At 39.9% G+C, this 16453-nt stretch overlaps 1 protein-coding gene across 10 annotated transcripts in view; it reads right to left on the minus strand.

Moving 5' to 3' along the window:
• KATNIP (katanin interacting protein) overlaps positions 1-16453 on the minus strand; it is a 56536-nt gene continuing 40083 nt past the window's right edge. For 7 of the 10 annotated variants that reach the window (XM_063171152.1, XM_063171155.1, XM_063171156.1 and 4 more), the window contains 10 exons: positions 14968-15133; positions 11430-11587; positions 11055-11119; positions 10607-10717; positions 9707-9730; positions 8696-8835; positions 5830-5931; positions 5027-5187; positions 2586-2674; positions 1-1249 (listed from right to left, as the gene is read on the minus strand). In XM_063171152.1, the coding sequence (XP_063027222.1) occupies positions 1194-1249; positions 2586-2674; positions 5027-5187; positions 5830-5931; positions 8696-8835; positions 9707-9730; positions 10607-10717; positions 11055-11119; positions 11430-11587; positions 14968-15133 (1072 nt within the window). In that variant the 3' untranslated portion in view covers positions 1-1193. The remainder of the gene's footprint in view (positions 1250-2585; positions 2675-5026; positions 5188-5829; positions 5932-8695; positions 8836-9706; positions 9731-10606; positions 10718-11054; positions 11120-11429; positions 11588-14967; positions 15134-16453) is intronic. The other 3 variants (XM_063171160.1, XM_063171159.1, XM_063171157.1) reach the window with 1 other exon arrangement.

The following is a 16453-nucleotide window of genomic DNA, read 5'->3' on the forward strand; positions in this document are numbered from 1 at the left end:
AGTTGCACCACTATCTCTGGTTTATGTGTAAAAGCACATCCTGACTTCAGCATTCAACTCTCTCTGGAAACAATCACAGAATCACAGCAATGAGCAAGTTCTAAATGAGAATCCATGGAAGAGATTTACAGGTTGTCACAAACAGCAAGTTTTCAGGGAACAGTACATTTGCATAGCAAATCCTGCAGCATTTTTACTTGGTTAGAGTTTTTATTTAAATGACTACATGTGCAGGGTATTTTTGTTTAAAAATGCACTTCTCTCCTTACCTTCAGCTAATTAAAAGGCATTTACCATTTCTCAGAAGTGATGATCTGTTGCTGGCAACATCTGGCTAGTGCAGCACAGAGGCATGGCCTCCTTGTTCATAAAAATTCAGGTAAAATAGGAGGAAAAAACATTGCTCTGTAGTAGGAGAACTCTGAAGGATGTGCAGAGCGCCTGTCAATGGCACTCCAGGCAAAACACCTCACTTGATTTTTCCATGGTAGTGAAATGATGAAGGAAATAATTATTTCACTGCAAAACATGAAAAGGTGACAGCTGAAATGCACTTATTAAACCTTGATAAAGCCACTTCCTGATCTCTACTTCCTAAAAGCATCCATCACATTTCTGCAAGCCCAGTGGAACCTGTCTAGGTGTCAGAAACAGTGGCAGCTCCTGCAGACAGCCCTGGCACCAAAACATGCCCAGAGACAGACAGCTAAAGAGTATTTCCTCTAATAAGTGCATTTCCCTGAGAACTATTTACAGGCATCAGAAATAAAGCAACACCTCCTTCCAGTGAGGATCTTCGTGCTCATCCAGCTAGGATTTAGGAATAAAAGCTTTAGAAATAATCTAAAAAACCTGTGGGCAATCCTGCTTAACCCAAGTTCTCAGTGCTTGGCAGAACAGTTGTCAGCAGAAAGGTTCTCACTCTCTCCTTTATGTTCCTTCTTCCCTGGATTTTCAATTAAGAGATAAGGGGGAAAATTCAGACAGATCATGACCAAAAAAAAAAACCCCAGGAAACTGAATTCATGCTTCAGATTTCATTCTGAAAAAAATTCCTGTAGCAAATAAAACTGCCTCTCACAAGAGGAGGTGGTTCAGCAGCAGCAGACATAGAAAATCTTCCATTTGGATATGCAGATTTTGGAGAGTTGGAGTGCAGTTCTTAGGGCTGGATGCATCCAGGACTTTCCTTGTTATCTTTTCCTCCTCTGCTGTCCTTTCTCATTGATGCAGGTTTTGGGGCGCAGAGCTGTTGAGGAAGATGAAGGGCAGCTTTAGGACTAACAGTGCAGTAAAATGACATGGAATAAAATAACATGGAGTAAAATGAGGAACAAAAATGCCCATTTCTCCTTCCACCCCAGAATGAAGCAGAGCTGCCCTTCTCAGTGATGTTTGTGACACTGAGTGCTGCCAGCTTTTTCAGCCCCATGGAATTCCTTTCCTGTGCAAGCTGCTCTGAATCCAGGGTTGGCACTGTGCTGAGTAGGAGGCTGGACCCTCCCCCAGGAAGGGAACCCCCTGAGATCTCCTCCAACCCAAATAATTCCATAAATGTGTTATCAACACCCTCTGTGGCTGATACCAGCCAGGACTCAGAGGGGACATGGGGCAGGGGGAAACAGGCACCCTCAGCTGGTGACTTCAGGGGTTCTATGTCCTCAGAGCTGGCAAAGCTGTGATGGCCATGGCAAAGACAGCTGTTCTTCACTGGACAGGTCTGCTCTGGAAGCCAGGATGCCACTCCAGTGGGGACAGAGATGTCCAGGATACTTTTGACAAGTATTGTTAAATATAATAACTTTCAAGCCATTTTTTCACAGGCAATGGCATTTCAAATCCTTCTCCTACAGAACTGTTATTAAAAGCCATCAAATAATATCTGTAACACTTTCTAGAGAACTAATTGGAGAAAGTGTCATGCTCAGGAGGGAAAACCAATCATGAATATACCAGCTTGGCTGAGAATTTGAGATGTATTTAGGGAGCTATTCTGAGTAATTTACAATGAATGACTGGTACTCTTCAGACTATAAATACAATCTAGTCTTTCTCCTTGGGAAAAAAAGAGAGGTTGTCTTTTTAATTATCACTTGGTAAGCAAAAAGACCAACCAGAAAGACAGTGGGAGGAACAAAGTCAACAGGGTTCCCCCCTTGTTACACTCACTGTGATTCTGGGTCTGCTCAAGAGCCACAAGCAGATTCTCAGACACATCTGAACCATCTCTGAAGCTGCTTAAAAGGCCAGTGGGGATGCAAAGAGCTTTTTATTCCAAAAGCTATCAATGAACCTGCACAATTAACAGCCATTTTCAATTTATCTTCAGCCAGTTTCTTTGCTGAAGATTTCTGCAGTTGTGCTGCTGTGAGCCACAACCACATCATCCCATTTCAGATTTAGATACAGAGCAGAAACCCACCAGATGATGAGATTTGCAGTTTGTCTTTTTATGACAGAAAAAGCAGAGCTAAATATACATTAAGACTTCCCACTTTTCCCAGTTTAGGGCTGTAACAATGCTCATTATCCACACTGTGTCTGCAGGAATTGAGCAGAAGAAAAATGTGGAAGGCAGAACTCACCCGGATCAGCCACAACTTGTTTCTTTTTGCTGCTGGTGACAATCTCATTTTCATTCATCATTCGTACATCCTGATCCCCCACATGATTGCTGAAAAGATTGAAATCAGCACAAGGGCCAAAATCATCAACATTGGGGAAAATTATGAGAGTTATTATGAATAAAAATTATGGACAAGGATACCAAAGAAGGGATGTTTGGAGTCCTGCAAGCTCAACAGCTCCACAGCACAGCCACAGCACACAGGATTACCCACACAGGAATTATCCTGTCCTCATCCACCTGAAGGATTTCCTGCCAGTTTTAATTAGTGGCATTCATTCAGGCACACATTCAAATATAAATATCATATTCACTCTACAATTTTCCAGCCTGCCTACACAGCTTGAACCACAAAGCAAAGTGAGATTTTAAATCAGAGCACAAAGGGAGTATAAAAATCCTCATATGGAGCTTCCACACTGCTTTCTAATTCTGAAAGAGCACTGAAACTTTTCTGAACTAAACAAAATTCATTTACTGTGACAAGTTTTGCTTGCAGGCTTTTTAAAAGCTTGCAGGCTTTTTTTGCTTGCAAAATTTTAACCATTTCTTTTTGGGGAAAAAAGTAATAATTTCAAAGGTAAATTAAAATAAACAAATTACAGGAAAAAACATGAGCTGAATTGAAAGGTAAGGAAAACATCACGAATAAAATCTCCTTTTCACGCAGACCATAAAAAACCATTTGTGCCTCTGCAATAAAGGAAGTGTATTTTTTATTTTCTCTCCAAATACTGCACAAAATGGGTTTCTATTTCTGAAGAAAAACCTAATGTCCCTCAAACTGTCAGAGTGAAGCAGAAGAGCCAATACTGAAGCAAACCAAAACTTAAACTATTGATGATGATATCAGACTCAAGTTCAGGTTCATAAAATCCTGAACAGTGCCATGTGAAAGAGAACAGGCCAACATCACAAACAGTATCCAAAAGCTCCAGAGCATTTTGAAAATGAAGGGATATTATCCAGCATGTCTTCCATTGCTGCTGGAGTACCCTGTATTTTAGCAGGGTGGGAGGTGGAAAAAAAGAGAAAATATGATTGCAGACCACGCTGGAAGAAAGAGCAAGAAAATTCCTGCCCAGGAGTCTGGAGGAGAAGAGGCTCAGCTGGAAAAGAGACCAAGCAGTGTCTGTGACCCCAAAAACTCCTCTTTAAAGTACATCAAAGGACATATGTCTTATAAATATGTGCAAAGGAAGTTATGTAAAAAAGATCTGTGATTCCCTGGTTTCAGTAAAAATATTTTACTCATAGAAGGATCTGAAGCTGAGGAAAGTAAAGGTCTGTTTCCCATCCTCCTGCTTTTTCTATCCCACTGAAAATTTTCTCAAAACTTTCATTTCCTCTAGGCATTTTCATTTCAGTGACTTTTTCACTTTGAGAAATTGTTCACCTCCAAGTTTTACCATGACAACACAGCAACTCTTACAAAAACACAGGTCCAACACAACACATCCAAACAATAATCATTTATTTAACCTCTGGCAGGAGCAGTGGCCAACAGCCAATGCTTCAGGGAAACACAAGAAAACAAACCCTGCAGGCAAATGTGAACTTCTGTCTTTATTCAGAGCTTCTCATGTTCCTTCTGCTTATTTCTAAATGTTTGAATATCCTTCTGGGGGATCACACACCATTTATCAATGCAAAACTTGCCTTTTTTTCCAAGTGATGCATGTGCAAAACACTCTATTTGTCAGCTGTCCAACATGTAAGAAAGTGTTCATTTCTATAAGCTTTCATTTTTTCACTTTTCAATCCCATTTAAAATAAATTATTCTTTCAAATCTTTACTTTCCTTGCCAGGGACTGTTTTTTAGATCCTACCAATCCTGACCTTCTAAATGTAAGTGCATTTTTCACTGCATTTCATCACATTCTCCATGAGATTGCCAACTTAGTGGTTTTAAATCATCATTCCCCCAAATGCAATTTATTTCTCATTTTAGAAGTTCATTATTTTAGACTGTTTATAAAATAGTAGAATTCTGGCTTCTTAATTAGCATTTGTGTCAAATCAGAGAAGTTTTTTTTTTCTTTAATTTTGATGCTTGGTTTTTTCATGAACTTTCTATTTTTTCTCCCTCTAATGTAATAACATTGGGATTTATTAATCCTTCTCTAAGGAAGCCCAACTTTTTAATTTTGTGTTTACAGGCTTTCATGAAAACAGATGTAAATATAAATCATGAACACCAGGAAGTGCTAAAAGATGCTTGCAAACAAAGCTGGTAATTTGGTCCTCATATCTAAAAATCTTGTTATCCCTCCATAAGTGAGGCCAGGGATGCTCTGGAGGGGATTTTCCTCAGCAATACACACACTGCTGACATCAGTCACATCAAACCAGTTTTTAAAGGCTAAATTCTTTGTCCCAAGGCAGACCCAGTCCCATACCTGATAACAGTTCTCCTCTCCTGGTGGCAAATCCTCTCATCATCCGTGAACAGGATGGTGTGGTAGGGCACCACAGGGTCACACGTGGGGAGGATGCCAGACACCACATGGCTCACCATGTCCAGAATCCCATTGTACACCAGCAGATCATCCACCAGAAGCTACAAACATTGAAGAAATAAACCAAAATTCCATCAAGAAATCAGGCCTTGCTTTCAGCTGTTGTCTCGAAAAAGCATTTTGCCCTATTTGTTTCATTAATTTAGCTTTTGTCCCTTAAAACTTCCATTTCTCTCTATTTGCTGCTGGAGTTTGGTTTTTTTTTTTCCTCTCTAAGTTTTTTATCTTGTCACTGATGTTTTTTAATGCAGCTTTCAAGTAGGTAATTAAAAATGTATTTCGTGTTTTACATAATTGCCTTTTCTATTCATTGGAGTGAATCACTCTTAAATCTGGGAATTAATGAATCTCACCTCACTTCAGCTGTCTAAAACTTGGGTTTGTAGTTCAAACTACTCTTCCAGGCCTACTCTACAGTCAGTGGAAAAAGGCAAGTGTTATCCTGTCTTAAGACAATTATCTAAGAGAAAAATCACATAAAGTTTTCCTTCCCTGGACAAAAAAAAGGGAGGACAGATGACTGGCATAGATTAGTCATTTTAATATTAAATGCAGAGTTAAATGAGATGAATCCCATCCTTTGAGATTCCATGGAATCACACTTCAACAAACTGTGAGAACACATTCAGAATGGAGGCAGCTGACTCACCAGGACATACAAAATGCACAGGAAAATTACTTACACCAAACTCCTTCACACCTCTCTGAGGTGTCTTGGCATAATTCCATAACTTGATCATTGACACAGTGGTAGGTACATCAAAAATGACATATACCCTATTCACCTGCAAAAGAGAATTAATTTATATTTAACAGCACAAAGTCCCCAAAGAAATTGAATTCTCATGCATGTTACATCAAAAGAGGTTCATTTTTAAAGAAATATAGCTGGAGGAGAGATAACTGATGCTGAGGATGGAAGTTCAGCTATCATCCCTGCTGATAATTCCCAGATGTTGGCTGTACCCCACAGCTGCTCTCAAAAGCACAGAAGATGAGATCTGGAGCATTCTTGTCATCCAGGACTGCCTGGAAATTGGAGGAAGGGGAGAGAGACACTTTCAATGAGTATTTCATAAACCAAATACAGACATGGCCTTAGGGGTAAGACAAGCTGGTGCCTCTTCTGTTCTGTTCTATTCTGCACGGAGAGACAATTTCCAAGGAATGGAGTGCCAGGATAAGGGGGAATGGCTTCCCACTGCCAGAGGGCAGGGATGGATGGGACACTGAGAGGGAATTGTTCCCTGTGAGGGTGGGCAGGCCCTGGCACAGGGTGCCCAGAGCAGCTGTGGCTGCCCCTGGATCCCTGGCAGTGCCCAAGGCCAGGCTGGGCAGGGCTGGGAGCAGCCTGGGATAGTGGAACGTGTCCCTGCCAACTAAATTATTTTTAATTTCCCTTCCAAGCCAAACCACTCTATGAATCCATTATTCTATTCCATTCCATTCCATCACTTTCTACCAAATATGAATGGAATCCACTTTTCCATTTGCAAGACTAAAATCTCCCCTGTATGCCCTGCAAGCTATTGCAGAAATTTTGCATTTTTTTGTGTGAATTATACTACCAGGAATTTAGAGACAATCCTCCAGATGCTTGCTAAACAATTACTGCTGGAGGTATTATTCATCTGCCTTTCAGTGACGTTAATGTCAAGATGTTAAGACCAAAGATTAGGCAGGCAGGAAACCAATCTTGCCTGTTACAGTTAATTCCATGCTTTTCCTTTTATGAGCCACTATATCAATTTCAGATCAACATATCTTAAGCTTCATCTTTAGCATCCTCTGAAGTTTTAATCCTTTGATGTACTAGAGAAGATAGTGTAGGTTATATTAAATCATTATGCTGGGTTTTTTGGGGTTTTTTACTGAAGAAAGAAAGGTAGATTGGATCAATAGAAATGTTTGCATCTGTGATTTTCCATGAGACAACTGGAGCATTGTCTCCAACAACAACTGTTAATCCCACAGCAAATGATATATTTGATTAAAAATCCATTCAAACAAAGGAATAAAAATGACAATCAGTTACAGGAGAACAAACAATTCAAATTCTGCTTATGTAAGTAATGAATGTGAAAAACAGGAAACCACTTTCAGAATTAAAAAGGAAAAGCCATTTAGGAAGGAAAAGAAAGGCTATAATACCAATTCCCTTCAAGCTTTTGAAGCTTCTAACACATCAAAGAGTTAAAGCAGCTTTCCAGGCAGCCTGCACTGAGGATGGGAGCAATCACAGCTCTGGTTCAGCCCAGCTCCAGAGGCTGAGCATCAATAGCTGATTGCTCCATCCAGCACCTTGCAGCTCAACAACCAACCCAGGGAGAGGGAGGAGGGAAAAGGACTCTGTGGATCTTACAGAGGTGTAATTTGCTACAGTTCAAGGACAGAAAACACCATTAAATGGCTTCTGCCTCCTGCATTTCACACATTATCAATTTACCCTTTAATACTGGTATTTTGTGCTCTTCTGCAGTACTTTGGTGTCAGGCAGAACAACACAAAGAGAGAGAATTCCAGAGCTTGTTATTTTCCTTTTTCCCAAGTGAAAGAGCCTCTGCAAGCATGTCTTTTGTAAGGACATGAGCACACTCAGATGGTTGTCAAATCAATCAGTCATCCTGTTATAAGAGACATCTGAGCATCCCATCAAATTGCCAGGATTCAAGATCTGGGATGTGCACAGCAGGAGCCTCCAGCCTCACACAGACCTTCCACTTCCCCAGGAAATGCAAGCACTCACTATTCCCAAGTATACTTAAAAGCTTTACCTTAATTATAGCCCTTCATTACAACACATCATGATATAAATTAACAATTTCTTACTTTTAATATTCTAATTAATAACTGCAACATCTGGAGTGAGGAGTTCACCAACACAGTAAGTGATAACTTACCACATGTCATGTTTACTTTCATTTCTTTCTAAATCCATTTTGTTATAAGAAATAAAACCACCTTAATTATGTCCATTACAGGCCCCAAAAAATGTCCTTTCCCAAAACAAAGTCAGAAATCATCTAAGTTTATCTACTTTTCCTGTTTAGATTTTTGATATCCCAGCTATTAAACATGAGACTTTTAAAAAGGCTGAATCATCTGTGGCCTTAGGACATGAAATACTAAGTCTGCCATCCCTAATCTACAAATTTGAACTTAACATAGATAATGAGATTAAAAAAGAACTTCTCACTGCTTGAACAACATTCATTGTATTTTGTAAAAATGAGCTGAAAAGCACCAGAAAGGTGTTTATTGCACAGAACTCCTTCATCAGTATCTTTGTCACAGTGACCCAAAAACCATCTCTGGAAAATCTTCTGCTGTTGTCCCATGGAAAGAGGAAATGACAAACCTGGGAACCTCCATTGCTGCTGCCTGTGCTGTGCAGAGAGGCTGCAATAAAAACAACTTCTAAAAAGCATGATTTAGCATCTGTTACTAAAATCAAATTTAGCTCTGAATTCTATATGCTTCCTTTTTGCTTCCATGCTTGCAGTTCCATCCCCACACATGACTAGAACAGAATGGAAAGGGAAAATGTACCAAACCAGGAAGAACTGGTGCCAGCCACATGTGCCTGCCATCAGTGGTGTCATTCACTCTGTCAATCAGCTTGTCTGGAGTCCGGATGTCTCCAGATACATCATCTAAAATGTTGACACTATCTGGAAAAGCAGCAATATCTGAAAAAAAACTTTTAAGCATAAATAACCTAAAAATGGATATTTTAGAAACACCAGATTTAAAAGTCTGTGCTGTTCCCAAACTCTTTGAATGAGTTTCCATCACTACAGCAGAACTCCCAGGACTGCAGAGCTAAGGAACTTGGAGCACATATTTAAAAGCAGGACAACCCTTAGATATTCTGGCATTCCAATTTACTTTTAAAATAGGAATCAAGTAACTAGCTGCATTTAATTTATTCTCAAATATGTACTTATGAGTTCACCAATAAACTCCCATTAGCAGGAAGAGGCACTTCCCAGCTTTTTGGTGACAAAGTCCCATATTTTTATCATAAACTTGTGCAAATTCCTCATATAAAACCTATCTCAAGAAGAGTGTCTATGCAGGAGGCAGTCATCAGTCAGACTAGGTTTTGCTTGAGTTTCTCAAGGTCTGTGGTAAAAATCAGTAACTGTAATAAAATCTTTTTTCATTTCTTTGAAAGGGAAAGATTAAACCCCCATTGAACAGGCAACCAGATTTTCTCTGTAAGAGAACATTTACATTAAAAACATATATGAATGTTAAAGACATGGAAAAAATATGGATGGATGGCACTGGCTTCAGAATTATGAATCCTGAGCAATCCAGTTTGAGGGACATTAATTTCCTCCTGTCCTGCTTTGTAAAAGTCTGTAAGTATTCATAAAGAATTGAAGGAATGACACAGCAATGCCTCAAGTGTTTAAGAAAAGCTTGATTCAGTTGTGAATTATCACATTAAACATTGCACTAAGACAAATATGCTCTTTTGGGATCCTAATACATCCCTACACAACTGCACAGGCAGGAGAGCTGATCGTTCAAAAGGAGCTGAGGGTTCTTTACCTGCCACTGTTTTGCACTGTAGAGCTGAACCAGGTCAGTTAAAGATCCTTGTTCCTAAAGAAAATTTGTAACCATTTCTCAATTTCAAAATGTTTCTTGTCCATTATAAATGTTTCAAGGTCAGGGCGTCTCATACAAGATAAAAATCAAAACAGCACTTGGGGAAAAGCCTTTATTTCATGGAATTCCCTATTTATTAGGCAGTGAGGATCCTTAGAGACAAACAAATCCTGCAGCATTTGTGCTATTTATTCTTTCCAGGAGGCTAATAAATGTTCCTTCCATGTACCTGAACTATGTTAGCTGTATGTTGGGTATGAAGCTCTTAGAAGACTTTAGCTGGTACAGAGCACAAAGTGCAATCCTAATGAACATCAATCTTCCCAATACACCTCTCATTCCCTCTGTTGGATATCCAGGGAACACTGAATCAAATTCAAACTCTCAGCCCTGATTTTCATCACTGCATTGGGTGTCTACAACAGCCTAAATCTCCAGAACAAGAGTTATGAAAAATTTCTTTCTTGAGGCACAATGAAAGATTCCATTAAAAAAAAAAAAAAAAAAAGAAAGAAAGAAAAAAAAAAGAAAAAAAGCACTGAATTCAGTCTTTTCTTATGAATGTATAGCTCAGCAAACTTTCTGGTCCTTCCCCACCACAGAAGAAATATCAAGAGCAGAAAACACCACACACTTCTTAAGCCTTCCCTTCTCTAACTTTGTCCTGCTTTGTTGGTGCATCCCACTCATTCTGGAAATACACAGAATCCACAAAAACATATGGAAAAGAGATTCATCACCAAAACACAGAGAAAGAGAAGCCAAGTTCAGCCCTGTGGCAATTTGCCAGGGAGTAAAGTGCACCAGCAGGGCCAGGGGTGCTTGGTGTGCAAAGGATACTGTTTTCAGTCAGTAAGATTTGCTCTCCCTGATCATTGAACAGCTCCAGCCCATTCAAACCAATGTAGTAGGGATCACCCCAACTCGTCAGCAGCTGGAACTGGAAAATAACTAAAAAGCAAAAGTCTGTTAAGGAAAATATCAGTACAGAAGCTTTGTTTTAACAGGCAATTTAATCTGCAGTTTGAAAAATTGTTGTGCAGCCCAGGATGTCAGACACTCTTATTTGCAGTTCAGGAGAAAAAGCTACCAGAGGATCTGAGAACAGGCCACATACTCATATGATATTTCACTGATTTATTCTTAAGCCATATTTATGGAAGCCTTTCTCATATTCTTGGTATCTGGTTAATACCTTAAAGCACACAAAATTGTTGGATTTATAAAGCTCAGGACTCCTAACCATGGTATGTAACTCTAAAATATTCCAGATGACAGGGAAGGATACAACCACAGGGCATTAATGGTGCTTCATAGTCCATACTGGCTTGTTCCAGTGTTCTTGAAGCATTCCTGGAAAAAAAAACAAAAAACAAGGAAAAACAGTTTTTATGTACCCTTGGCTCATTCAGAAAAGAAGAGAACAAACCCAAAGAATTAAATCTCCACAGACACCACCCCAACACCTGCAGCTGTAATGCTGGACCAGACTTAGAGCTCAGAGCAATTTGGTCAGGGTTAAAACCGAGTGAAGCTCTGCTCCAAGTGCTCCATGTTTTCATCCAGGAGCCTCACACAGGCAGTTCCAACAGGGAATGTGAAATTACACTGCAACAGTGAAGAGAAATCCTGTGGTTCAGACAACAAAGACATCCTGGTTTACCTCCTGTGTGCTTTAGGAGCTGCCTGGGGCTGGAGATAGTCAAGAAAGAGAATTTCTTGAGCAAAGTCAAAGTGGCAGTTGCCTGGTCCCTTGCGGACGAGGAAGCCCTCCAGGGGGGAGATGCTGTGCCCATCCAGCACCACATGCACCACCTTAGCCTGGTTTAAAAGAGCAAAACATCAGATTATCTCATATTACATTACAAGACTTCTTAAAATAATTGCAAATAATTCTATTCACTTCAGAGACTGGAATAATTTCACTTAGCTGTATTTATTTCATTCCTCTACAGTATGACTTCCTTTGGCAAAAGAAAGCTGCAATCCATAGTGTCCATGTCATCACTGACATTGATGGGGATGACAGAGGTGAGGATTTGGGGGGAAAAATACTAAAAAAAAGGCATTGACAGATCCTTTAATACTGCATGGCACTAGATCTCAGCAAACTGAAGCCTCCCTTCTTCCCAGAGTGCTCAAGCACTGGCACAGGCTGCCCAGGGGAGGGGTGGAGATCCCATCCCTGGAGGATTTCAGAGGTGTAGATGTGGGGACATGGCTCAGTGCTGGCCTTGGCACTGTGAGGTTTGCAGTTTGACATGCTGACCCTACGGCTCTTTCCCAACCTAAACAATCCTCTGAGCCCTGAGCCTGCAGCAATATTGACACACATGAGGAGAATGGGAAGCTCTCAGTCAGGGGATCTGAGGAGACATCATGCCCCTGAATGCTCTGCTCAGGCAGCTGGGACTGCCCAGCCTGGCTGGGGCACCCTTCCAGAGATCCCACAGCCTGCTGCTCTCTGCAGAGCAGATGTTGGTGTTTCTGTTGCCTTCACAGCAGCCTGTGTTTCAGCAGTTCTATTTATCTTTGTGGCAGGTGGCACTTGGACTTCTCCAGGATCACACAAACTCCTCTGCCAAGCAGTGCTGTGTGTAACCTCAGGGCATATGAATAAAGAAAAGGTGCCTGTACCAGACAGACACAATTGAGCTGTGGCCACCTCAGAGAGAGAGCACACTTTTATCCAACCTCTGGAGATCAAAGTGAATAATTCAGGCACATTTATTCAGGTGGTGCAGGAGTCCTGGCCCCTTCACCCTCCCCCAGCAGCACCGTATGGAGCTGTATGCACAATCCCAGGTGCAGAACAACTCAACCAGGCTCCAACAATTAATCACTGCACCTTGCTCTCTAATTTGTTAAATATAACTTAATGTTCATCACAAGCAGCATTTACTGCCCTGGGTCTCTCACCAAGTACCAGTTTGTGCTAGACTGGAGGAGGGGCTCAGTTAATTTCCATGAAGATTAACTAGGAGGGAATGTTTGTAAGACTACCAAGTGTGGAGAAATAACTATTTTTGGCTTCATCTTCAATACACTTGGGATCAAATAAAGGAAACATCTTTTTTCATATAAGAAACTCTTCTGCATGCTGTTTTCCAGCTGAATAAGTCTGCCAGGCTAAGGAGAGGAAGTGAGAAATCCACTGAAATCCACTTTCCTAAACGGAAACACGCAGTGAATGGGAAGTGTGGAGAGTCAGAGATGGAATCTTACCTATTACACCACAGCTGCTTATATTTATGTGCCCTTTACAGCCCTCATTTCTAAGTAATTCTCATCATCTGAGGAGGCACTCAGCCGTCACATATTGCATTTTACAAATGGCATAACAAAGCTCTCACAAGGTGATTTTTCACAGAGCTGCAAATAGCACCCAAGCCTTCATTCTGACAGTCACTGCCATTACCCTCTCACACTAAAGCTGTGAATAGAATCCCCCAGCCTGCAGCTGCCTAACAAATCATCCCATCTCACACCCAGGGACTGGCTCCTACAAGGAGCAGCAATACTTCAAGAGACAGATGTCAGGATGCTCTGGGTTTACAGCCTAAAACCTCCTCTCCTGTGGCCCAGTGGACCTTGCATCTTTTGTTTTCCAAATAATTTATTTTATCCTTCTCCAAGACTGCAGGTATGGGCTCCTTCTTTAAGTGGTATCCACTAACTCTCACGGGACTTTCAGTATTCATGCAGGTATCAGAATCACCTGTATCAGACTCACTTCTTTTTATTACCTAGCCAAGTAAACTGCTAAAAATACACCTTTCTTCTTTTTTTTTCTCTTGGTTTGGCCTCCAGAGACCAAATTCCATGTTAGATTTTAGAGATTTAATAAGCACTGCTCAGCAACAACTACAATATCACTAAGTTACCAACATTATTATCACCTAAATCCAAAACACAGCTCCTGGGAAGAAAATTAACTCTATCCCAGCTGAAATCAGGACATAAATGCCACTAAAACCCCTCATTTGTATGTTTAGGTAATGCTCAAAATGCTCCAGAACCCTCCCATGTGTCAAATATGATGGAGCACAAAATCAGGGCCCTCTGTTCAAATCTCTGCATCAGCTGGGATTTAATAAAAATCATTTTTGTCCTACCTCCAATTTAATTTATGCCAACAATTTTGTTCTTATTTATTGCCTGAATTTGGACATTGAGAATGCAACAGTTGCTTTTTGGGGTGGAAAATCTGGGGACAGGTGGATTCCTAAACTTTCTGTGCAATGAACAGCAACCTCTGGTTAGTTATAATTATCATTACAAGTGTTATCATTACATGTGTAAATCCAGCAGGGGAAGGAGCCAAACTCAGAGTGAAAAAGTATAAAATTATCTCCATCAAGTGTCAATTGGAAATCCTAACAATTTAGTATGGAAAAAAACATATAAAGCAGGCAATTTGCAAATAAGAGAGGATTTATGTTAATTTCAGCTAAATTATTATTCAGCTAAATTAGCTAAAATTAAAAAATTAAAAATCAATTATAAAAATTATTTTTGAATTAAAAATTATTTAGCTAAATTAATTTAGCTAAACTGCTTGAAGGTGGCAACTTTCCATTTATTAAATGTAAATTTTAGCTAAATTATTATTCAGCTAAATTAGCTAAAATTAAAAAAATTAAAATTTATTTAGCTAAATTAATTATAAAAATTATTTTAGAATTTAAAATTATTTAGCTAAATTAATTTAGCTAAACTGCTTGAAGGTGGCAACTTTCCATTTATTAAATGTTAATATTTCAAAAGACTCTTCCTGGAAAAGGCAGTACTGAGTGAGTGGCCTCCCGAACCTGAACTAAACAGAATTTCTTTGGAAAAGTTTCCCTCATATCATTCCCAGCATTTCAGGAAATACAGAATCATACAGCAGGTCTAAAGACAAGATATTGAGAGGATACCAGTTCAGAATCATACATCCTGAAAATAATATGTGCTATTGTATGTGTCTCTTAGAAAAATCAGCTGTGAAGAGTTCTTTAAAGCATTTCTTGCTTTTTTTTTTTACTATCTGCTGTTTGTGGAGACAGGAATGCATTATACCTGCCACAAAACTCAGCCTCAGACAATCTAGAAAGATTTATGGCGTTCCATTAAGGCAGCTATATTCATTCATCACAGTACCAATTTTCCAATGCACTGCTGTATATTTTTGCTGGCAATGCTCCTTTTCTTTTACTTACCCCTCTGTAGGTATCCTCTGGAGATTTATTATAGTTCCAAAAGCGAAGCCCTGCAATACTTTCAGTTTTATCAAAATGGATTGTGAGCAGATGATCTTCTCCAAAAGAGAAGGGAATGAGCCACATATGGTCATCCTCCACTGTGATATTAGTGCCATCTATTAACCTACAAAGAGAAAAGTCCATTAGCTGCACAAAGGGAAAAGCTGGCTTCTCTCATCAAAGGCAGGGACTTTCCTAAGGTTCTTTTTATTCTGGAAGCCACTTCCAGCTTCCAGGGCTCCTCGTGCCCTTGTGCATGCAATTAAAAGCACAGAAAGCATCAAAAATAGCATGTAAGTATTGAACTAAAGGCAGTGGAGGGAGAAAAAAAACCCAGTATTTTCTTTAGTTGGAAAAACAACAAAATGTTTAGGTTTTCCCAGTGTGAACAGGACAGGCAAAGGGAAGCTCAAATGCCTTTGCAGCAGAGTGACTGAAGGCAGAACCCAGAGGCAGGCACAGTGGAATTCCTGAATTCCCACAGCCAAAGCAGTGGATTGGCACCCTGCAGGGTGTTTCTATGCCAACACAATCTGCTGCATCCGAGGAGGAGCTGGATGGCAGCTGGATAACCCTGAGCAGGACCTGGGACTGCTCTCATCCCTCGTGGACACAATTAGCCACATCCCTGCTATTTTACAAAGCTTCCAACCAGCAGGACAATGTCTTTTCATGGCAGCACAGGCTTCAGGCTGACTAAATAAAGTTAAATCTGCTTTTTTCTGACATTATATTCTTCTACCACAAACTGTGCCATATGAAGATGGGAGTAAAGGAGAATATGAATTAATTTTCCACTGTAATTACTTTGGTACACTGCCAAAAAAGTAAGTTTATACTTACTATTTATTTAAAAGTTTAATGGAAGAATGGGTGCCAGACTTGGCAATTCCTTAAAGAAAAAGATTTGAATAATAACTCTTTCACAGAGGAACTGATTAGGGAGTCCATGAGAGAAGAGATAATTCTTGATTTGGTCCTGAATAGTACATGGGACTTATTCCAAATGCCACAGTTGAGAGCACTGCAATGTACTCAAATTCAACATGCTTGCAGGAATATCCAAAGAGCCAAAAGAGCCTCTATTTCTTGTGCCCAAAAAAGTTCTCCAGCAAAACAATCCAGAATGTAAAAAAATAAAATAAAAATTAAAAATATAACCCACTTACTGAGAAAGATGTTAGAAAGAAGGAGGACTTGAAAACTCAAAGCCAGCCTGGCTCAGTAGCAGGATAAACAAAGTTATTATGGGCCATCTTTCAGCAAAATTCATGATGAAAAAAGCTCTAAATTGATAGACTCATAAACTCTGGAAGGTTAAATGCGTACACACAGGCCAAAAAAAGAGTCTGAAGGCTAGCAAGCAAAAGATACAATAAATAAAATCCCTCAAATACATCAGGGGCAGAAAGCTTGCCAGAAATTCTGTAAGATCAACATATCA

The sequence above is a fragment of the Melospiza melodia genome, chromosome 18, assembly GCF_035770615.1.
Source record: "Melospiza melodia melodia isolate bMelMel2 chromosome 18, bMelMel2.pri, whole genome shotgun sequence".
NCBI classification, from domain to species: domain Eukaryota; kingdom Metazoa; phylum Chordata; class Aves; order Passeriformes; family Passerellidae; genus Melospiza; species Melospiza melodia.